The sequence below is a fragment of the Uranotaenia lowii genome, chromosome 3, assembly GCF_029784155.1.
Source record: "Uranotaenia lowii strain MFRU-FL chromosome 3, ASM2978415v1, whole genome shotgun sequence".
NCBI classification, from domain to species: domain Eukaryota; kingdom Metazoa; phylum Arthropoda; class Insecta; order Diptera; family Culicidae; genus Uranotaenia; species Uranotaenia lowii.
In genome coordinates, this window is record NC_073693.1 from 271921888 (window position 1) to 271947242 (window position 25355).

At 32.9% G+C, this 25355-nt stretch overlaps 1 protein-coding gene and 1 long non-coding RNA gene across 5 annotated transcripts in view; both read left to right on the forward strand.

The window, feature by feature from the left end:
- LOC129754293 (uncharacterized) overlaps positions 1 to 14688 on the forward strand; it is a 107290-nt gene extending 92602 nt beyond the window's left edge. For all 4 annotated transcript variants that reach the window (XM_055750260.1, XM_055750261.1, XM_055750259.1 and 1 more), the window contains 4 exons: positions 4428 to 4592; positions 4738 to 5167; positions 5253 to 5476; positions 12274 to 14688. In XM_055750260.1, coding sequence (XP_055606235.1) covers positions 4428 to 4592; positions 4738 to 5167; positions 5253 to 5476; positions 12274 to 12460 — 1006 coding nt within the window. In that variant the 3' untranslated portion in view covers positions 12461 to 14688. The remainder of the gene's footprint in view (positions 1 to 4427; positions 4593 to 4737; positions 5168 to 5252; positions 5477 to 12273) is intronic.
- A 9585-nt stretch (positions 14689 to 24273) lies between these two features.
- Positions 24274 to 24877, forward strand: LOC129751331 (uncharacterized). The gene is made up of 3 exons (XR_008738674.1): positions 24274 to 24368; positions 24450 to 24521; positions 24582 to 24877. It is a non-coding gene; the product is annotated as an uncharacterized LOC129751331 (long non-coding RNA).
- The last annotated feature ends 478 nt before the right edge of the window (positions 24878 to 25355 follow it).

Sequence of the window (25355 nt, forward strand, 5' to 3'; positions counted from 1 at the left end):
AAATGTACGAGATTCGATGAAAACTCTCGAGTCTATCGATAGTGAAAATCTTTGTCAATTATTTCGAATTTCTGCAGCAAGAATTATTCAAGTTTATCGCTTAAAAAATTCAGTTTTTGGGTCTTTGGTTGTATAATTGCTTATTGAATTTATGAGGTACTAAAAAAGTTTGAAATGTTTTCAATACTACAACCTAAAAATTTAAATTCCGTATAGAAAAAGTTTCGCATGCAGAAGACGGTTAAAATCTTTATTTTCAATTTTTCACGGGATCCCAAAAAATCCCGGTAAAAGGATTGTCAGATTTCCCGATTCCCGGGAACGCTAAAATGGCAGGAAAATGGCCACTCTACGTTCATTCAGAAGTTGGGAAAAATAATCCATTTCCTCTTGTCTAATTTTTCCACTATTTTTCAAATGGAGCTAAATTTGTAAAAATATGCAAGGAACAAAAAAGCTTAGTATTTTGGATGACCAAGGCAAATGATTTTTTTTTTATCATTTTCAAAAATCTATTATTTCACTAGTTTCTTTTCATAAGAAGAATGCTCAGTTTTTGGAGTTTTAACAATTTTTCTAGCTTTTTCTACCTCTTTGCCGTCTTCGGCAAAGTTGAAGCCAGAGAATTTTTCAGTAAGTTCCATATAATAAAATTTCATCTGCGTCGCGTAAGAACAAAATCTTCAAAAAAAAACCCAAAAAGAAACATTCTCCGAACAAATTTTCATTTTATTTTTCATACAAATTTTTCGAATCAAAACCCAGATAACTAAACCTCATTTTAAAAATCTGCAAAAAATTCTGTCGTGCGTTTGGACCGAAAATGAAACTTTTAAGAGAGAAACTTTTGAAATTTGAAAAAAGTTGTAATTTTACGCACCCTATTACATGTAGGAAATATAATTGCCATTTGGAAAAAATATTTCTTTTTGAACTTCACACTCAAAAATTACTTTTATGTATGCAGCCTATGCGAAACCCCGTTAATGGAGCGTGGGGTTTTCGAATTTTGAATTCAGCGTGAATAATAACAATCTCAATAATAATAACAATGCACAATAAATCTAGCATATTATTCCATAAGGGCGAAAATGCCAAATGTAAACAAATCGAGTGAACAGTCATTCTGGATGTATGCGGTGGCACTTTACACAATAATGCCGGTTTTATCTTTTAATCACTTAAAACGTTCGATAATTGATAAAATTTAATTGTACCTAAATTCCTGTTGATGCGTTTCGTTGAATCGTGAAGCTAAGCCTGTTGAAAATGGAGTTAGTTTTTAAATGCGTGTAGGGCAAAAGGCGTAACTGAGTTGACCATGAGTGACAAAACGGCGTTATTAGTTTTTTTCGTGTAGGACCGAAGGGCGTAACAAACTGAACTTCAAAACCAAAACGAAAACGGCCGATCAATTGGGCGGAAGTTTCAGGCATAGCCAGAGCCGACAACGAAAAAGTGCAAAACTCGCAAATCTCGGAAATGACTTTTAAAATTTAGAATATCTTGATAAGCAACGTAAAAAAATATGTGGATATATAGCACTTTTAATTATTTCCATGAGCAAAATGTGGTTTGTTTTTCAAATAAGATTTGATTTGATGTTTCTAAATAAAAAATGCGGTTTCCAAGTTTCGAGCAAACTGCTAGTTTCGCCCCTTTTAAATATATTGCTAGAAATATGAAAATTGATTTCAAAAAAAAAAATTTCCTTTTTATGATCATCATACCAAATCAAAAAAAAAGTTTAGAATGTTTTTTTATTCTAATTAGTGAAAATAAATTATTTAAAATTATTTGAAAGATGCTGAATTTTAAATTTGATTGAAAATTCATGTTAAGAAATCTTGTTTACAAACTTGAAAACAATATTTACGAAACATCAAAAAAACGAATACGAATAAATTTTCGAATGAATCCTTAATTAAACCAATTGAAGTAAAGAGAATTTATTCATAACACAGAGTTGATGATTGAAATTAATTTGATTAAAAGAAGAACAAATTATAATTTGTTTTAAGAGTACCAGTGATCAAAGTTAGGGATAAAATCGTATTCAAATTCTTCCAGTTATCAAAATAAAGGTTAAAAAAAAAACATTTTTATAGCTAACGATAATAACAATAATAATAACAATAAGAATTATATATTTATAATACAACATGTTCAATTCATAAAAGTTAAAAAATGTAAAGGTTGAGAAATTTAGTCATTGAATAATTTTATCTTAATCTTATCTTAATCTATCTTAATGTTATCTTAATCTTATCTTAATCTAATCTTAATCTTATCTTAATCTTATCTTAATCTTATCTTAATCTTATCTTAATCTTATCTTAATCTTATCTTAATCTTATCTTAATCTTATCTTAATCTTATCTTAATCTTATCTTAATCTTATCTTAATCTTATCTTAATCTTATCTTAATCTTATCTTAATCTTATCTTAATCTTATCTTAATCTTATCTTAATCTTATCTTAATCTTATCTTAATCTTATCTTAATCTTATCTTAATCTTATCTTAATCTTATCTTAATCTTATCTTAATCTTATCTTAATCTTATCTTAATCTTATCTTAATCTTATCTTAATCTTATCTTAATCTTATCCTAATCTTATCTTAATCTTATCTTAATCTTATCCTAATCTTATCTTAATCTTATCTTAATCTTATCTTAATCTTATCTTAATCTTATCTTAATCTTATCTTAATCTTATCTTAATCTTATCTTAATCTTATCTTAATCTTATCTTAATCTTATCTTAATCTTATCTTAATCTTATCTTAATCTTATCTTAATCTTATCTTAATCTTATCTTAATCTTATCTTAATCTTATCTTAATCTTATCTTAATCTTATCTTAATCTTATCTTAATCTTATCTTAATCTTATCTTAATCTTATCTTAATCTTATCTTAATCTTATCTTAATCTTTTCTTAATCTTATCTTAATCTTATCTTAATCTTATCTTAATCTTATCTTAATCTTATCTTAATCTTATCTTAATCTTATTTTAATCTTATCTTAATCTTATCTTAATCTTATCTTAAGCTTATCTTAATCAACAATAAGAAATTAGTAATAAAAAAAAAGAATAAGGAATTCCAAGCGCAGGTTTTTAATTTCAAGCTCTCAATACTTTGTAGCCGTCAATTAAAATATTGGATCCTGTAAACTAAGCATTCCAGATTGCCGGGTTTCGACCGGGATTTTTTAATTTAAAAGGTTGTACCATTTTAATAATTTATTTATAAACATTTAAAGATAATTTCAGGGAACATAATTTTCATGCCTTCATTTCAATTATTGATTTGGAAAAATTGACCGGCTGAACTCGCTAATTCTGTTGAGCATCGTCAGTAGTAAGCACCTGTCACATGGCTACCAGCTTGTGTAGATGAATATTATTAGTATTTTATAACTCAATTTTGAAATAAAAAAAATTGATTTCATATTCTGAATAGGATTAGTAAAACTTATTAAGGAAAAAACATTCTAAAGGAGAGTAAAAATTTCTGATCGTCATAATTTGAGTTTCCGTATTTGGAACTTAAAATCAAAACTTGCCTAACTTAATTTGAATTTCTTGCTTAGCTTTGCAAAAAAAATCCGGGCAATATCCAGGCTTTTTTCAAAAAACCATCTGGAAATCTGGAATGCTTATTTTTATAGAACTAAGTTCAGCCGGTCTTGTTCTAGAAAATTTACTTGGAAAAAAATCTCTATGGGTGGAGGGTGTTAACGAAAGTTAACGAAAAAAGGTTCACGAATAATAATAACATTCCCTTGGAAACTCCAACTCAACCTTAATATTTAGAAGAAGAAAATCACAGTTAACCATTAAAGAATTTCAAAAACACGAAAACTAATAACACGACAACAATGTGTTCATAACTTCTCACAATGTTCAGGCGCATATTTGGCTTAAGCTTCCAATACCTGATATTTATTAAATTTTCGTACTTCCGCTTACTGTATTTATCGTTGAATACTAGATTTCAGATGCTTTTGACCTTTATGTAAAGCAACGAAGGTAGAGAAGCTATAAACCAGGGGTCGGGGAACTTTTTGAATCATTACCCCAAAACATTTTTATTCAAGTTGATATTACCCCATGACGAAGAGCAAAAAACGTATCCGTAAACACTAAGCGAGCTCTCAAAGCGTGTTGTTTGAATGCCTCAGGGAGAAATATTCACTTCTGCTCTGCATATGCCACTAAATTCTTTATTTTCGAAATAAAACCAACAAATTCATAAAATAGCAAAATGAAAATATACACTTATCACTCACAAAATATTCACTGGTACCCCCAAGAATATCACTTTTACCCCATTTTGGGTAATTTACCCCGGTTCCCCGACCGCTGCTATAAACCAAAAATAGAAACAACGCAAAAATTTCAATTATTACCAATTTCAGGCTCGGTGGCCGTTTAGGTCCCTCCAAACATGCATCCGGTGGCCAATCCCAGAACGATGCTCTCTGTAACGAACTGAAGCGGACCAGCGTCAAAAGTAAGCACACTGCCACCTCGGGCGGAGCAACTGGCCCCTGGCGGTTACACGGAGCCAACAATCTGGACAGGTAGGTACGTCGCATCAACGGATAGATTTCGTTTGCGATATGAAAATCAACAAATCTAAAACTATGAGGAAATCTCTAGCGGTCCCTAAATGAAACAATCACATAGTGCCGAAAGTTAACCACATTGCTCTATGTTTGCCTGCAGCATCGGTACCATTTCCGGTTCGCATCCCGGTGAGCATCATCAGCCCCCGGCAGATTACGGCAATGGAGCCAGTAACGGTCCTGATTCCCCAATCGGGACTGCTTCCGGTGGAAATTCATCTCGGGCCCGGTTGAAGCGAGCGCTTTTTCATCATCACCATCGCTCAACTAACCACAACCATCATCCGCATCCGCATCAGCTGTATCCGGTTCCGTCTTCTGGGGGCGTTGGCAGGGAAACTTGCGACCGGGCAACCCAAACGCCCGAGAGCATCGAACGGGAAACCCGGCGGCAGAAGTTCTGCTCATTTCGGTTGCCCCTGAATAGCGTCCCGACGCCGAGCATCAATTTTAATCTCAAATTTTTGGCCAACAAAAAGCGATCCAGTCTTTCGGCCAATGCCGTGGCCAACGAGCAAAAAGCAACCAAGGTAAATGACATTCCGGGGGCTGACCACCACCTTTGGAGGAAGTAATTGAAATAGTTTTGTCTCTTCTATCTCGCTAATGCAACAGGTCCTCGGTTTGGTGTTTTTCACTTTCGTATTCTGCTGGGCGCCGTTCTTCATCCTGAACATTCTATTTGCGGCCGTGCCGGAAATAGAGGTCCCGGATCGGATCGTCAGCATCTGTCTCTGGTTGGGATACGTGTCCTCGACCATCAACCCGATTATCTATACCATCTTCAACAAAACGTTTCGGGCAGCGTTCATTCGGCTGTTGCGATGTCGATGCGAAAAGTAAGTTATCATTTTTTAAAAGATCACCATCAAATTTATAATTTTTAACCTAACAAACAGGTAAAGTTGCTTATATGCATGCCAATCTATGAAATATCAATTTTAGTCTCAATTATATAATTTCGGAATGGGTAAATCGGTGATCAAATTGATTTAAGACTTGAACTTTGAATTGTATTTTTGTGATTTACAGGTATATTTCTAAAGAAGAATTTTGCTTTTAATTTTGACTTGGCCTTTTCAACTGAAACATTATTGTGAGTATGAATATTTAATCAGGATTGATCTCTCGAGTTTGAATAAACGATCTGCAGTTCTATTTTGCATTTTTCCTAGCTTGTTGAGAATAAATAAATTAGATTTTTTTACAAATTGCTACAGATATATCATTAATCAAAATGAAAAAAAAAATAGGGGCCCCCTAGAAAAATTGCCAAGGGTCACCCGAAGGCTTAACCCGGCCCTACTTATAACTTTTTATTTTACACTTTTTCTTCTAAAAGACTTTTTTTTTTTAAACGAACACACACATATAGGATCTCAGTGGAACTTCATGTTTCTTTGAAGAGATCTAATTTACTTAACTCTAAGGCGTACATCTTTCAAGGATATTATGGCTAGCATCTTACAAATGCTAAAACCATCAGACCACAGAAAGAGTACTATGTGTGCCGTGATCGGGATTCGATCTCATGGACTCTGGCTTAGAAGACTGGAACGCTATCCTCTAGGCCACGGCTGACGACTTCAAAAAAGATTTACACATTCTTGCCTTTTTTTTTAATATCGGAGTAGCAGTCTATTTAGGTATGCTTTAATGTGAACCAATAGATTCATGAATAATTCTATTTTTATGTTGTTCATATTTCGACAAATCAATACCACATGGGTATTTTTATTGCAAAAAATCCTCCAGTCGTTCTCGGGTACGATCATGACAATTATTCTTTTGAGGTTTTGTTTGTTTGCTGAATATTGAAGGTTGTGAAAAAGTATCTCGCGAATAATTATAAAAATTAGATGTGCGAAATAAAGGTTCATTAAAACTTATTGTTAGGGAATTGTGAAGTTTAACGTGAGCTAAGGCTTTATCGTCGACAAACTGGTAAAATTGTGTTTGGTTAAATCTAGTATTTTAACGGTCATGTGCTAAAAAATTTCTTATCAGCTGAAGTATTGTTTTATCTAGTTATGTTCACGAAATTGGAAACTTTAACTTTAAAAGGCTATTTATTTTTTAATGAACTTTGATTTAATTTGAATTCAATCGATAATAAATATTCTCTTCATAATTCAAACTTTATTTTTTTAAATCTTATATGTTTCTTAATGCAGCATTGTTAACCAAAATAAATCAAGTTGTAATTGTAAAATTGGTTACGTGCAAGTGATTTTATACTTCGTTCAGAGGGAAATGATTAACTTTTCGTCAAGATTATACTTACTTTCACTTTTTACTTGTGTGGAAAGAATATGAAATTTTTAGTGGAATGCTAAATTAATATAGATTTTAGATTTATTAAAAAAAACTAAGATCAGAGTTTTGAATTGAGCTGAACCAATTGTCTATGAGTGGAGTGGTTGAATGAAGCTGATACTGTTCTTCCTATAATGGTTTTTTTTCTAAGATAAAAAGAAATTCTTCAAGATTTAGCTTGCTGAAATCAAACTGAATAGACTTAAAAGTTTTTAATTTTCATAGAAAATTAATTTCATTTCCAAATGTTAGGTCTCTCAAATTTGAGAAAGTTGTATATTTCGTAATTGTGTTAGTAGAATACATTCAATATAAAATAAGGGATTTATTATTTTTTTATAAACCTTTGGATATGTGAAATAAGTAATTGGAATTTTTTCATTGGAAAATTGTGGAAAATTAAAAGCAACCAATGTTTTTCAATTTTTAATGGTTTAAAAAGTAAATCAGGCCTGTCTGTTCAGCTTTCGTATGAAGTGAAATATTATTTCTCACCAAGCTTAGTGGGGAACCATGAAGAAACTGACTGCAATAATCAAAAGTTTAAACGTTTTATTTGAAATCTGATCTGTGTTACTATAAGTTCGTATATTAAGGTATTGTTAAGCTAAAACATCAGAAAATGAATAGTTTATTTAGATTTGGAGAGTAGGGAATACTGAAGAACTATCGCAATAAAGAAACACGAACGGTCAGTAGAAAATTTAATGGAAAATAACTAGCATGCACAAATCATGAATCAGTCATTCATTATTGTTCCTAGTATCGATCTCTACAGAGCAGGATAGACGTTCCAATAGACAACTTAAGAATTTGAGGAGATTAGGAGCATAGGTTCTAAGTGTAGGATTGTTCAATCTCCTGGAAATGATCGATTCACAAGATCGATCCAGCTGAAGGGTTCCAGGATCGATCCACCTAAAAAATCAAAGCCAAAGGATCGATCTCTACAAGATCGATCTTTTAAATTGTTGTTAAAGAGGGGTATAGCCTGAGGGCTGCTTTAAACTGAAGTAAATAGTGAAAAATGACAGAAAATATCATACATTTGAATATCAAATGTACATATGAACAGTAAAAAATATGTTTTCAAATTGAACATCGTCATGATTAACTTTTCATGACTTTGGTTGAATGTAAATGACATATGAAAAACCGAAAATACCATGAATTCAGTCCCAGATCCTGACAGAAAGGTAACGTGTTTGGCTATCATCTCGAAGGCTCATATTCAATTCTTTAAGTATCCAAATTTTTCATGTATAATTTTTATAAAGAGTAGAGAAAATATGAAAATATTCATTTGAGGAATGAATAATTTCAAATATGAATATAAAACTGAACGCCTTATTTTTCTAGAAATACTTTTTTGTTGAGATCTCATTTTTATTGCTGATCAGCATTTTACCGAGTTTCGACTATAAGCCAAGGCTTCCGAAAAATAATGTGTTTTTGACAAATAGAATTCTGTAACTCTGTGTTTTCTATGACGGTTTTCTGTGATGATGTTGCCATGAATTTCATGGAAATGTCAAATAAAAAAATTTACCAATTGAATCGTTTTTTAGTATTCATAGTTTCAAAAGTATGAACAATACACATAAACTCTCTGCATTTTGTGAAACATTTAAAATTATGTGATCTGTGACACAAATTTGGTGACGAAAATTTGGTAAAAAATCTGTGAAATTACAGATTATTCTGTGATTTTGGAAACCTTGATGAGACTCGATGGTTTCGATAGGAAGTTAAACCATGAGCTTTTCATAATAGTTCTTGTGTTCCTTGAGAGAATAGAAATAATAAAACACTACCAATCATGTCGGTCTTATTTTTTTTTTTTTTCATATAAAGCGGCCCACCACAATTTTATTGGCATGGAAGCATCAATAATGAAAAGCAGTCTTTAGGATGGTGCAGGAATCAACATTTTGCTCGAAATTGAATCTCGAACTCTCCGAAATATAAAGAAAAAAACACTTCAAAAGATCGAAAGATCGGATCGAAAATAAACCGATTTAATCAATTTTTCCAAGGCTAATGAATCGATCCAAAAAATCGTAAATTTGAGTTCAAAAGATCGATCTCGCAGAGATCGATCCAAGATCGACCAATCCTATCTAAGTGGTTAAATCGCCTGTTTATGGGATAGTCCATGCTACTTCAACACTCGTTCATTCAGCCTAGAGATTTGTGAAGAGATTCTTATGTTTTCGACAATGTTGTTTTAAAAAAATCAGAACATATTATAGTTTAAAAGCTTCTTCTGGTCAGAACTCTAAATCTGATTTGAAAGCAATCATATAGTACTGAATGAGGCATAGACATAAAAAGCTTGAAACGCAAATTTAAATCAAGAAAGTGAAACGAAAACAATGTCATGGCTTTGATTTGTCATCTTTTACTAACTCAAATGTATAGTAGACAGATTTGTTTTCTGAATATCTTGGAAGATGAGTTTTGTTCAGTTAGTGAGCCTGTAAATTATTCGTGAGATATATCTTAGATTTTTTGATGAAACAGAAATACTAGCAAGGACAATTAGCTAGCCCAAAGAAGAATAATAATGAATAATGAAACTTTTTTTTTTCAATCTAGAATAATTAACAATTGAATGCCACGAATAAGCTTGAAAAACAAGAGATTCCAGGTGGAATGTCTGATGTCTAGAAGCATAGGAGGCGTAGGAAAACCAAAGACTGCACCATTAATCAAAATGGATCCTGCACACTTAATCTTTTCTCCTGTGTTTCGGGAGGATTTCGTCCTGTAATTTCAACAGCTAAAATAACAGGACGATTTCAGGACAGCAAAACAGCTCAGGAAAACACCTGTCAAATTGTACTGTAGGCTCGCAACGGCTTTCTCCAGTGATTTGTTTCCGGACTATCCTGTAGGCTCAGGTCTGTTTTCTTTCGATGTTTAAATTGGAATAAGAATTGAATTATGCAGAAAATTAAAAAAAAAAAAAATAATCAATAAACTCATATCCGATTAAAAATGACTTTAGACGACAGTTTATACGATCTATTCACTACGCAGTTGGAATTACGATTCGCAACACAGCATTTCTGATCCGATTTCATGTTTGCTGGGAATCTGATTTTTAACCAATTCATGCGATGAAGTGCCGGATTAACGGTTTTGCGACTAAACAACTTCCGGCAACGATTACCTGCAGGCATCAGGGATCGGTACTAAAACAACTTTTGGATAGTCATTTTGATAAAAATTCTGTACAATTGAAAAAGGAACTAAAACTAACTTGGCTACGTAGAAGATTTTTGTTAAAATGGCTGACACGATAAAAGTTCTTTTGGGGTATAGGGAAGAATGACAGCAAAATGTTAAACTGCCAGAAAAAAAGTTCTTTCGTTTGCAGATAAAATTTTCAATTTCTTGGTTGTTGCATGGGAACTAGAAGCAGATCTAAATTATACTTCAGAATTTTTTTGAAAAGTAACCATATGTTGTGCATAGAAAACCTTAAAATTGTTATTTTTTAACAATAAATGATCAAAAAAATGAGCGTGTTTAATCAAAACGATCAAAAACAGCACAATGTTCACAGTGAAAACAAATTAATTCTGTTAAGGTCGTTTAAGAAGGTGCTGCTTCATAATCGCCCTGTACTTCTCGATAAGGCGGAGCTCCGGAGTGTTGGGAGGGCTGAACACTTTCGGCACGAAATTGACCTTATTTCCACATACCACTTCAGCACATACAGTACCGTTCATAATTGTATAGAAATTGGAAGCACGCGCACTGTCACTTCAACTTTGAACTTCCATAAACGTCCAAAATTCTATAGAAATCGCATTTCTAGATCCATGCCTGAAATATTGCACCTCGCGTAACTTTTGATCTCATCGATAGAACTTTTCAAAAACTTCAGACATGCGAGCTTCATATTTCAACAATCACTCAGCAAAATTTCAATAAAAAATGTAGCTTAGTTCTAGAGATATTGCAGTTTGAATGAAAAAAGTCCAAAAAGTCCGATTTTCGTAGAATTACTGTTTCTCAGGCCACACAAACCCCAGAAAGCTCCAATTTTGTGATATAACAGTGTGATAGTTGATCTATCTAATGCAAAAAATTCGATCAAAAAATATCATCAGAGTAAAAAGTTATGGAAGTTCAAAGTCGAAGTGACAGTTCACGTGCTTCCAATTTCTATACATTTATGAACGGTACTGTACTTCGAGTAGTTGCATGAGGCTAAATCCGGCCAAAAGATTGTTGGGACGTTGAGAGTCTTCAGGAGAAGAAGCAGCCGCTTCTGGAGGCGCTTTTTCTTGTACACCTGTCCGTTCATCGTGCCCTGGGTTACAAAAGGTGCACTCCGCTTCCTGCACGTGCAGATGGCTTGCCAAACCAGGAATTCATTCCCAATTTTGGACATCTTCTGAGTGCGGACATACTCCGGAACGTTGACTTATCCTTGGCCATGAAAAACAGGTTGTCGGGGATCTGTTTGAAGTCGGCCTTCACATATGTTTCGTCGTCCATAATGCAGCATTCAAACTTTCGTCGGCATGTTGAGGTACAACTTCCTGGCACGGGTTTTGGCGGACTTGTTCTGCTTCTCGTCGAGATTAGGGTATTTTAAACGTTCGAAGCCCAGCCTTAGTTTAGGCCTTCTGGACAAAACTTCAACTCAGGTGCAGCTCACATCCCGAACGGAGGCGTTCGGGTTTCGGTTGAAAGCCCCAAGTACGCGGTTGTGATTTATGGTGTTTTACGGAATACTTTTTCCTTCACTTCTGGGCTTCCGATCGGTGGTAAATCGTTCCTCGAAACGCAAGATTTTATCACGCACGAGCTGTTCTTTCGACTCCATTCACGCGAGTTTGGATCACAGAACTTTAACACTTGCAGGATGTAAACATTGCACTATGAACTAAATCCACCCAAATTTTTATTAAATTTTACCCAACGGTTGAAAAGTTAGAGCAATTTCATTGTGTTGCAATTTCATCGTGGTTGTTTTTTTTTTTAATTGGAATTTTTTATCTCGATTTTTTTCTTAGACTTTGAATGACATATAAATGAATCATTCTAGTTTTATATTGTCTGAGAATCAAATTTGAAGTACATATCAATTAAAAAACGGAGACTAACAAAGCAGTAATCAGGCGTTTCAATGTGGCACTCCTTGATGTTGAACGAACAAAATAAAAGATTAAAATGATTTTTTTTATTACTTGTTAGTTTTTTAATTTAAGGTTAGTTCATCAGTGTTATTAATATTTGAAGTTATCAGAAAAACTGTAAATTATCTTATTATAACAACTAATTCTGACATTTTTGTTTTCAGATCCGGTCGCCCCTCCCGATACCGATCGGTGACCGATAGCCGGGGAACCATCAGCCTATGTACCCCGTCAGCCCTACCGTTGGCCATTTCACTCCAGGGAGCACCGCTGTTAACCCCCTCCAGCACCCAGGTGACGCCACTGAGCGACTTCCGGGGCAGCTACGAAATTACCGACGATGATTGTTAATTTATTCCGATCCGTGGTCGTCGTCCTTAGTGTTATGTAAACAGTAGGATTATACAGAAGTATCTATGTAAGTGGGTAAAACAGATGGATCGAGGGATGAGCATAAAATGTAGGGGTAAAGGTGAAAATAAGGGTGTTCGATCACATATTGCGATCGTTCGATATTTTGGGTGGTTTGAAGTTACTGAGAGAATAGAGACTATGAGCAAGTTTGAGGATCGGATCTGAATGGGCGTAGTTTTTACAATAGTACCTTAAGATAGAAAATTTCAATGTTAGTTTGTATGGTCAAAATAAACTGTTAAATCAAAGTATCTCAAATCTAACGCATTTAAACGAAACTGGTTTAAAGCGATACTAGCGACAGTCAAACTCCCAGGTAATTTAGCTAGTTGCAATTTAAGGTATCGATGTACAGTTGGGGTCACAAAAAATGTTAACTGAACAAAAATGAGCACCCACAAAATACCCCCTATTAGTGAAATGGGCAAGATATGTAAATTCTGAACAGAACTAAAACGTTTGATGAAAAAAACAAATTTAAACAGCAAAATAATCTCTAGATTATTCTAGATTATTCTAGATCTACTTCAAATGTAGGTTGAACTACAATTTTGATGCTTCTAAACAAGTATGGCCCACAAAAATGCGAAAATCTGTGATCAAAGTTCGAAAACGCTTTTCATCATTTAAAATTGATTTAAAATCCTTTTTATAATAATAAGAAGGCATATAGTTAAACATATTAAGAAACAATCACTCGATGTGTACATTTCCGTTCTAAATTACATCTTCTCTTCTGTCTTTTTCCAAGGAAAATTTTCCGCTGAACAACTTTGTTGAAGACCGTAACTTCGTATCTTTTTAGGCAAAAAGTTATGAGCTGTTATATAAATTCAATTAACATCACTACTGCGTTTCTAGCGAAATATTGCATGACTTCTTTTCTTGCAATACTACGCGTGGCACAAGCAATGATGTCAATTGAATTTATTGTTTTTCAATGCCAAAAGACATACCTCTGTTAAACAGCTTATAATTTTTCCGTCTAATAAGATACGAAGTTACGGTCTTCCACAAAGTTATCCAGTGGATAATTTCCTTTGAAGAATTTATAAATTGGCACGAAAACCAAAAGCAGGCTCGGTTCCACAGAAGAAACACAAATGTTGTTGATTTTTCAGTAGATACTAAATATTCAATTTTCTTATACAAACCTAAAAGTTCAAATTTATGCATGTAAACATAACTTAAAAATCCGGAAAAAAATCATGGATGAGTTTTGAACAAAAACGAAGCTGTTTAGATCCCAGAGGTTGCAAAATTAAAAAATGACCTCAAAATCTAATCCTACAGCCGCTGAAATTTGCTTGGATATTTTTGGATTAGAAACGAACTGATCACTACCTGATGTGTGTATATCTTGCCTATATAGCGTATACTTTACTACTGCATTCTTAAAGTGAATTGGCAGATGAAGGTTGGAACTAAAACACACATATAAAAAAATCTTTTAAAAATGTCAAAAACAAACTAAAATAGACTGCTAAAATTTTCGCATTTTTATGGGTCTGACTGTATTCTCTCTGATTTTGCTATACAGTTCATTATTAATTACATGAAATTGTCGGTTAGAAACCGTTTTACACAAAAAGTTTGATTATAAAAAAAAGTTCAAAGCATGTTAACAACGATTCAATTTAAAAAGAATAGTTTACAAAGTTCCAGTCATTTTTTTTTTACATTTCAGTTTTTCTAATAATAAAATAGAGTGATTTTATTTTCTTTAGAAAGATAATAAAAAACATTCCTTTTACAAAAAATTTCTTGAACTTTGAAGTTTTTGGCAGATTCAAACTAATTATTTTGACATTTGTTTTTTAAGTATCCTGTAAAATTGGATTTTCAATATCACGCAAGCTATTTGATCCATCAGAAAAAAAACGCTTTTTTATTTTGAGTTTTCAAACCTTTACAAGATAAAACCCAAAACAACATTAATTCGAAACCGGGCAAGCAATCGTAGACCAAAAGTATTAGAGCTTAGTGATAAGAAAACGGAGGAAAAAGTTTGTTATCATTGTAGTACAATCGAACTAGTTTTCCAAAAGTGTAGACCATTTAAAACATACAAACATACATACAAACATAGATGTTTTAGTGAGCAAGCAAACTTTGATAGGTGTTGATCTTAATTGCAGAAATATAGACACATTTGTTGTAGTTTATTGAATGGGTGTTTGTTTATTTTGAAAGAAAACTCTGATTATAATTAAGGGACTACATATGAAACGTTGACATATATTCTAAAATTCAAAGCATCAAACAGTTAAGGATTTTTTTTCCATTTCGGAATCATTCCATAATTTTTTATTTGTTTTAAACAGACCAGAGAAAAGTGGCCCCTTTGAAAAAAGGGAGATGTAATTGAAAGAACTAATATAAAAAAAAAACCTTTGAATATGTTGTCTAACAAATAAAATCCAGCAAGAAATTTAGACAAAGCGCTTCCCGCTTTTGAGTTCTGTCCCTCAAGAACAAGATAAACGAAAGAAAGCTTTCCAATTTTCCTCTCTTGCAGCTTCAAACTTCCAATGTGAGCTTTTTGTGAGGCGGGATAAAGCTTGGCTTTTTCTATCTTGACGTGAGAGTGGAAAAGCTTTATATCCTGAGCAAATGTTTTCTATGGAGGTTTTCTAACATGATAGGTGACTTGTTTTTTGAAATTTTAATTTCTTTCATGCATACCAATTTTTGTCATGCTTAACGAATAAAGTTGTTAAATGTTTTTATTTATATGCTTTCATTTTATTTTTCTGATTTGAAAGTACAACCACTGAAAAGCAAACGTCAACATCTATGTTTTTTCTTTAACTTTCAATGGCTATTTTATCTTACCTTTTTATTAAACTAAAATAAAAACTGGTTAACTTTTTAATCATCTCAACTGATCAAATTGGAATTTGTATAAAGCACCTTTTGGGTTAATAACGCCTACATCACATTTGTGGAAATCGTCAATTTTCTTTAGTTTTTTGGACAGGGTTGTACAGGAATTCAAAAAAAATGTAATAGTTAACAGATGGTAAATTGTTCGGTGTAGTGGCGCTATAGTTAAAAAACACTTATTATTTTCTACTAAACGAAACTCAAGAACATATCCGTTGAAATTAACAAAAAAAACGCTTTTGTACTTTCAAAAAATACGAGTTTTTGAGAATCAGGGCAACTTATTCATTTGAACATAAATTTTGAAGAATTGATCAGACACAATAATTTCTTAAAAATAAACTAGGTTTTGGTCAATCTTGCAAATATTACAGATATGACAGCAGTTGGTTCATAAACAAGATGTTTTTGAGAAAAAATACCTTTTAATTGATGACTAAAGAATCACGATCAGAATAATGTCTAAATTCGATGTACAAAATTTTGAAAGATAATTCTTAGATACAGAATTCATTTAATTAAGTTGTCAAAATTTTTGACGCAGTACTCTTTTCTAATCTCAATGTTGGTACAAGTTCCACAAAAAAAATGTTCAAGGAAAACTATTTTAACAGCAAAGTTCTCAAAAAGTTGAAAAGGAACAAATACCAACGTTTAAACTGAATCAGGTTATTAATTAAACAACAAATTGATAATTTTGATAAACATAAAAAAAATTTTTTCACAAAATTCTTATTACTCAATTTATCGGCTTTATCGATGGAAAGTGATGTCCTTTTTGGCAAGAACATCTTAAGGTTAAGATTTTTTTTAGACGGATAGAAAGTTAGAAGAAACGAAAAATGGTGAAAATGAGCTCATAGGTCGATAAATTAAGTAACAAACATAAATTACGGTGATTTATCTCTTCCAAAAATTTAAATATTTATTCATTTAAAGTTAATAAAAATTTATTTAAAAAACGTGTTTTATATTTTGGATAAGTTTGCTAAGAAAAAAACATAAATTACCGAACGGTTAAGAAATATTCATTTCTGAATGTTTAGCTAAAAATTTCTTTACTTGTTTATTGTGTAAGAGTTCAAAATTTTGTTTAGAAATACCAACATTTGTTTTTTTCGAAATAATTCAAAAACAACAAGTTGGATTTAAGTTAAATAATACAGATTGCTCGGTTTAAGCCGGGCATGTTTGAATAATCATTGTAAAAATTTAGGAAAAATATGGTTCGCAAAAACTCAGATTTACCTAAAACAAGAATTAAAAGTTGATGTTGGACGCATGAATGAGATATTATAATAATTAAACTTAAGTTCAATGTTATTTTTGTAAATACTTAATGCGAATAAATAAGTTCGAATGAAGTTCCAACATTTACAACAATTTTTGTTATCAATTTTGATTTTGTGAAAAATAACCCAGAAAACATTGATTACGATACAAATATTTGTGCAAAAAGAATCAAATCGTCTGTTGGGCGATAATGAACCTCTGGGCTGGTGGTGTTAGCATAAGTACAATGCTAGTCATTATATCCTTGAAAGATGTACGCTTTAGTCTTAAGTCGAATTTCGATCTCTTCAAAGAAACATGAAGTTTCACTGAGATCCTATATGTGTGTGTTCGTTTTTTAAGCCGACACAATTTTTTATCGCGTTGACCGATTTTTACGAAACTTGGCCAGATACTAGATCAAACATTTTTACAACTTTGAACCAAATTCCAATATTTTCAATAAAAATTGCCAAAGATACAGCATATGACTGTCAACATGCGATACAAATTTGATCAAAAACTTGATTTAGTAGGAATTTTAAAGCCTTTCTACAACCTCAACCATTTTTTTTACATTTTTTTTTAACATGAAAACGATATTTTAACGTCTTGAATGATTGAATTACCATGATGGACTTTTGAAAATTAAATATCTGTTTATGAAACGGCATTTACCCCCACAAAATTCTGTTACCAATACAAAGATAGAAGGGACTGAACACTTGTCAAATACACTTATTTTGCGCTTGGTGTAACAGATATAAATGATGAAGTTTAGATCATATTCTTCTATAATTTTGAATCACTGATTTATTATTAACAGATAGCAAAAAAACAATGAGACCACCATTGATGCCAGTATCCTAGTGGCAGTATTCGTTATGCCGCTGTCACACAGCAGATTATTGTTTAAATTGCATTTGATTTTTACGTAGGGGAAAGGTTTCCTAAATGGGCCTATCGGGTTAAATGACCCTACGACTGTTTGATGAAATGGCTGACTAGACAGCTTATCTGACCAATGCATTTTGAGGGTGATACGCTTAGAACATAAGGCAAGAAAAATTTTTATGAATTTACAAACTCAAAAAAATTTAAAAAATCATACAAGGTTTTGATAAATTTTGATATAATATTTCGAATTTTAAAAACTATACGTAAAGAAGTTAAAAACAAAAACTAGGATGGTTTTTGTTTCTTACTCAAATGAGCTTAAAAAATTCAATATATTTCAGCTTTTGTGGACGTTTAATAATGATTATTTAGTGGAATAATAGAGTGTTTTTGTATGCCCCCATCATGTTTGTAAAATGCCTCCATCCTAAAATAACAGGTTAAATAGAATAAATAAATGATTTTTATCACTGAACCTTCAAATTTAAGCTCTGAATAACATCTTAAGAGAGAATTGAAGATCTAAAAACAAATTTGATAAAGTTTTTCTCATGGATGAACTGCCTCCATAGTATGGCAACCCTAACTTTTGTTTTATTCCATAAAATTATAATATGCAAAGATTTTTATAAAACTTCAGCTTTGTCGTACGGAAATTATTACTTTCTAGCAGTTTCAATGAAATTATACAGATATATTGCCCAAAAAACAGAAATTTTGTTCAAAACATAAATAGGCGCATTTAGCCCACACGGTTTGCGGTTCGGCATTTTAGACAACACTTACAATAAAATCGTTTTCTTGGAAACAGAAGAAAATTTTAACATAAAAATAACTCCATTGTATAGAAAACAGATGCCTGCACAAGTGTATATTGTTTTTGTACACATATTCCATGTGATATTTGATTAAATCAGTGTTCTGCTTAATAGGCGCATATAGCCCGCTTCTCCCCTAAAACACATTTAGATACAGCGCGGTCACTGAACATGCTTAACGTTTAAGGTTTCCAGAATTTTTTCAGCACGTATCCGGGCCGGACAAACCAGGCAATATTATATATAAAAATGGAGGCGTTTTCTTTGTTACAACATCACGTATGAATGGTCGGTCGAAATGAACTAAAATTTGGTATTCGAGGGTTTTTCGAGTCAGAGATGATTTGTATAATAATTTCAAGAATCTCACTTTCTATGGAAGGCGGGCTACTATACAAAATCAACTAGAAACGGAACAAAACTGGAACAGCTTGAAGACGATTTTCACGAAAACTGATTCACGAGCACGAAGTAGTTAAAGAACTGGAAACATTTTCCAACGATTTATTAAGGAACGGGTAAAACGAAGTTTACCGGGTCAGCTAGTTTTATATAAAAACGTGGCAAAATCCGGGCATTTGATTTCAAAAGTGACGACCATAAATCCGGCCAATATCCGGGCAAATTTTGTCAAAACCCAGAAATTACTTAAAAAAAAACAATTTAAAAAAATTTAAAAAAATGTTTTCATTTAAACTCATCGCCAGATTTTAAATCGTATTTTAGGCTCCCAAAAACGTTTCAATACTATTTTAACAAAACTTGCTCATAAAACTTCGTTTTGAAGATGTTCGTTGTGTTTTTTTTAGTTTGGTTTATCAAACAAAGTGAATAAATCCGGGTCTGACCGGCCGGACTTTTCCCAAATTTTTTTACAAAATATCCGGGAAAACTCGGATAAAATCGGGCAATCTAGTAACCTTATTGTTGTTATTCAGCGGACCACAGGTTGTCAACTTGTAAACAATGAGAAATCAGCTGTTTGTTTGACAAGCTGGGAAAGGACTGATTCATTTATCTGATGCAATAAGAGGCACTCGGTTCAAGGATAACGCTGTTGGCGACACTAATTTGGTGAGATCTTTATAACTTATGTGTTTACTTTTAGTTTAGTTTAGTTTAGTTTAGTTTATTTATTTCGTCAACCGTAACGTAGACTACATAGTTTATATGTGCGTAACGGAAGTAGTGTAGTGTTCCAGCAAGGTCAACAACTTAAAGGCGCCACTCATAAAATGCAAGGCTGCTGACACAAGGTCACTGACCGGCTAAAGACTCGCTCCCACGACGGGTTTCAAATTGTGGCTCAACCACTTCGTCAATCTTGCCAACCCAACTGTCGTTTGCCAAGTTAAAGTTCAGGTAAAATGGGAAAGGCTAGGAACAAGACCTGCTAAGAAAACCGATTCTTTAAATCCAATTCAACAACATAACGATATATACGGAAAACAACTATCGCGATTACTTCGAATGAGAACACCTCATTGAAAAAAGACGAAGTCACGTCTTAGTGCTCATGTACATATTATTGCGCCTTCTTCTTAGGGCCCCCATAATTTTGTTACAATTTTTTGAGTAGATTAAGTTTTTGGTTTTTCTGAGCTCACCAGTTGTCGGCTACGAACGACCTTATCGATCTGCAAGAGATCCGCGAGACACGTGGCGGCAGGAAATGCTTAGGCCAAGTGCACCTCGTCTCGGCTGGGCCCACACCTGGATCCACACCTGGACCCGCAATTGTGTGGGTTTTAGAACCTGGACAACGTGGTGTTTTACAATGAGTTCTTATATTTAGCTTCAAAAGCGTTTTACCTGAACTGCTAAGTTCTATCCTCCAGTTGGCGACTTTTATATCTAGCTGTAAGTCCTAGCCAATCACTGTATATGTCAAACAAGAGAATGTACATGTACTAAACTGACTCTAGTTAAACTCACGTTTAGTGATCGCGCCAAAACGCACTAGCAACGATCGCACCGAGTGATGTCACTACTTGTGAGCACGTTTTTTAAAGAGGACACTAGCGATACAACCCGTTTGATCTACTCAGTGTTCCCTTTGGAAGTGATAACCTCATTGTCTCAGAGGCCAAGCCAAGCCAAGGTAGCACTAAAAGCTCCCGAGGACAAAAGAATCTGTTTTTTGCAGGCATAGGTATCCAGGAATTTATCAGTGGGTTGAACTTATACTGGCACCCTCCCAAGACAAGAATATTAAGCTATTGTGCAACAGGTGGCGCGTTGGTTGCTAAAAAGGCTGTCAGTTATGTTATAATATCGTTAGACCGGTTCATTACATGTTTACATCACTTTCTCACTTTTGCTCGTAAAACGACGCTTCTGCCTACCAGTGGCAGTGTACTCTGATGGTGAAACGACTGAAACAGAAATTATTTGATTCAGCATTGGCGATTTGCAGCAAAGCTATTTGACATGCAGCGCATACTAGATTTCAGTTACGGAACTAACAAAAGGGTGATGATAGCTGATTATTAACACATCAGTCAATGGGAGTTGCTTTCAAAATTGTGGTTTTTGCAGAAACTAGCGAATTTCGGACAGTAAATATGGCAGAATCGGGTAAGAAAATCTTCGATTTACTAGTCCTGATAGTTTTTGCATAGGAAGATTTAGTTTTTATGTGATGTTTTAATAAAAAACATTTGTGACTTTTTAAGGTTCAAACCAAGGCGAAGCTATTCCGATAGAAATCGACATGGTGGATGTGCTTGACTACGTTAGAGATTCTGTCCGGCCAATCCGAGAAGTGTCAGCAGTTTTTGAAGCCAATCACGTACTATTAATCGGCTACCATAAGAAGACGGATGAATTTATAAAGCTTATAGGATATGTTACACAAAAATCACATCCAAACGCCGTGCCAAATCAAATTCAGCTTAAACTCACACACTCCATTTCTTTATGGATTTTGAGCTGTAGCTGCAAAGCAGAAACAGGAAAGAGCAAACATATCATCGCTTGTTTGCTGTTTTTTGAAAAATTTAAAGGTTAAACTCAATCTAATGGCTGGATTTCAACACAAATTTATTTCTTGTAGGTTCCGGAAGGTAGAATATATGTCTTGCACTGATGCTGCTCAAGCGTGGGGTAAGACAAAAATGGACAAAAAAAAAACAGCGCCATGGTGTGCCAAACCTATACAAGATTTATGTTGCGTGAAAAAAATTGCATGATTGCAAGCAAAGAATGCAGATTTGAAGAAGAAAATACTTCAAGAATATTTATTAACTATTTTACCAAAATATAAATGATAACTGAAAAACTCTGGGTCACATGTGGCTCGCAAAAGGCCAGTTCGACATGCTTGTTTATGACTGTGTTACTGATTCTTTCAGGCCGATTCGAGAAACCTTTTTTTAATTCCTTAGAAGAACAAGTCATCCTTTTCCAACGCAGTTCCTAATCGGTTCCATCCGTTTGATCAAACCTATTTTTTACCTGAAACTTGAAACGTATCTAAAATAAATTTTTAAGAAATATTTTATGAAAACGAACTTGCCAAAAATGAATAAAATATCACGAGCTAAAGAATCTTCGTCCGAAAGTTTCTTATAAATAATTTCCAGGTCGTTTATTGAAAAAATCTTTCCTTTTCGTGAACCTTTGCTGTTTTAAAGCGGAACTTAAAACACTCTTTCTCCGGGTAGGCCTTCCAAGCTGCTGCAAGTTTAGACATAATCTTTGTTTTCCGGAAAACTAAAAATTATTGAAGTATAAATAATGAAAACGTTTGGAAAAGTATAAGCGATTAAAGAATTCACTTTTTCTTATCATATTCTCCAATCCCAATTGGCTAAATGTTTTGTTTAACTGAAAAATTCACAAAAATTGTCATGTGTTTTGGAAAACTACTACTTGTTTTGACACTTGGGTCCCTAACATCATCATTTTGATCGCAGGGCCCTCTGAGAGTCGTTTTGAACTGCAAATCGCCAATTGGCGATTTGCAGCAAAGCTGTTTGACATGCAACGCCAACTGGATCTCACTTATGGAACTAACAAAAGGGTGACGATAGCTGTTTTTTAACACGGCTGCGAATACAAATTGTTCCTAAAAATGATATTTTTGAAAAAACTGTTAAATTACAAAAAATAAAAATGACCGAATCATGTAAGAAAATCATCAATTTAGTAGTTTCAATGCTTTTTGCGTTTACAAGTATATTTTTTCGTGATTTTTCTATTAAAAATCATTTAAGATTTTGATTTCGAACCGAGAAGAAGCTTAATCGGGAAAAAACAGTCTCATTCCAGAAGAATACACCTTTTTTCCAAAACAAACATGTTTAATCATCAGAAAACGTTACGAAAACGGAACAATATTTCAAATCGGTGGGCTATACAATTCATACATTCAGCACAAGAAAGGATAGCATAAAAACCCAAGGAATTTTCATCTAGACGGAAAGACGATCAGTATTCGGCCAATAAAATTGGCAAAAAAGACTTAGTGGCATGACGATTGTTCGGATGCAATTCATTAATCATTATTTAATTCAGAGGTTATTTTAAGTTCAAGATCCAAAAATATAATTCGGAATATTGATTTATAATAAACTCTTTTTCCAAATACTTAATATTAATTTTCATATTCTGGGTATTTTACATATTTTGCATTCGTTTGAATTTGTGACCTTGTCAGGATTTTAGAACACTTGCGTAACTAATTTAAAATACACATATCTCTTTTAAATTCTAAGTTTATTTCTTAAATTTGTTCCCAAAATTTAAACAACTTTCCTTAAAATTATCATTTTTTTTTATCTTCAATATGAAAATAAATGATTTGAATAAATTTTGAAATTTTAATCTACTGGTGTAAATTTCCAAATTTCCTCCTAAGCTACTTTTTTTCTCTTGGAAGTTTGATGAGCTTTTTGACGAAGTCGACGCTACGGATAGAAATTACGTGTTAATAAAACTATAGTTATATGTACATGAAAAATTAAGAAATCAGTTTACCTTTGTAGGAATTATACGCTGAACAATGTTTCGAATGAATCGTTGGGTAGTTGGTATCCAGTTCTTTTTTCGTTTGAAATTTTTATCACTCCATTTCGCCAGTAGACGTTTGAATTGACAAAAGCAAAATAAGTTGCAATTCAAATGTGTTTAGCAGCAAATTCTTTTTCCATGAGAATCGTTTTCTAATAAACTCGGTGGAAATCTACAAGTAAACGTTCCAGAATTAACAACTCAGTTTTGTTTCGAAATTTTAAGATTACCATTGACGAAATCTGCGTTTCTGGGATGTTTCGAACTTCTCTATTTCGTTTCAGTTGCTTCTTTTGAAAACCTTCCTTCCGAAATCCTATTTACATTGGAAACATATGTAGTTACAACAGGAAGACCTCCCAAGCTGTGGTTAGTTTCCGTAATCTAAAACAAAAAGAAGATTTACTGTTTAACAAGTCAACGTAATTTACTTTTTCTTACCTTATTGTGTCGTCAAATCCTAATAATTATTATATTTAACGCTGAAATTTTGAATATTATGATTTGTTTTGGGAAAGCTATATGCGTTTTGACATAAGAGCTCCTAACATCATCATTTTGGTTACATGGCCCTCTGAGTGTCGTTTTGAACTGCAAATCGCCAATTACCACATTTACAGCTTTTCCAAAATTCAAAGTTCATATAACACAAGTCAACTGAATACAGATAAGTTTAAATGGTCAATTTTAGTAAAGCTTCTATTAATTTCTTCTAATTGTAGCTACCATCACACAATAGCTTTGATCACACTGACATGACACTTAGAACAAAAATTCAACCATTTTCTTTCTAATTGGCGATTTGCAGCTCGAAACGACACTCAGAAGGCGCTGCGATCAAAATGATGATATTATCGATCGAAACGTCAAAGCCAGTATTAATTTTCCAAAACAAAAGAGAAATTTTAGAAATTTCGGAGTTAAAATGAAACTTATTGAAGATTGGATTATAGAATAAGGTAAGAAAAAGTGAACTACGCAATTTTTCATACCTTTAAAACCCGGGTAAGATTGTTTAATATATGTATGTTGTTTTTCAGTTTGCCAACCGAAATCAGCTTCTAGTGCAGAAAATACCTACTGAATTTTTAGAAATGATCAAGAAATAACTCGTAAGATGACCATCTTCAACACTTATTTATTGAATTAATATATTTATGAAACATTTTTAGATATGCGCCGAGTTTGAATCAAATGTTTCTGAACAAAAAATTAAAATTAAGCATTCTCATTTTAAAGACTAAAGATTGTTTACGGAACTGGCAGCCGCTTTAAAAGGCAATAAGAATAATGGAAAAGTGCGAAAAATCAGCAGTGCGATCGATAGCAGGTCCATGATCTTTACTTCATTCCTCCAGCAATTAATAAATTAACGATTCAAAATGTTATGTAGTATTTTTTATACGAAGAAGTTCCCAGCAAAGTCATCATAGAAATAAAATTGTAGCATTGAATAAGGAATCCAGGTCTGGGATGTAAAATGATCAGTAATAGTTCAAGGTATGAAATAATAAATAAATTTTTTAATCTTTAACTTAAATATTTAGAGTATATATGATGATTCATAAACGCAATATTAAGAACTTAACTGGGAAATAACCACGATCTAAGCCTTTTAATTCCCGATGACTTGTTGAGCCCTCTATTTCATATGAGTTTGAATAATCGTTATCATTTATTATCAGACAAGAGAGCTGAACCGCTGGAGATGTGAAAAGCTTCGTAATGGGCATCGGTTGAAAGCAAATTTCAGCTTGAAAATATCAATGTAATGATTTTGTTTTATTAAAGACCTTTTTTGACATTCGGGTTCATGTCATGATTTAATAATGTCTCAAAAATCGATCTCAATTGATGCTGCGTTTTCATAGTTTGAAACTAATTTATTTTCCTAATTTAATTTTATTCGAAAAAAACATGCAAAACTCTATTTGTTTCAACAAAAA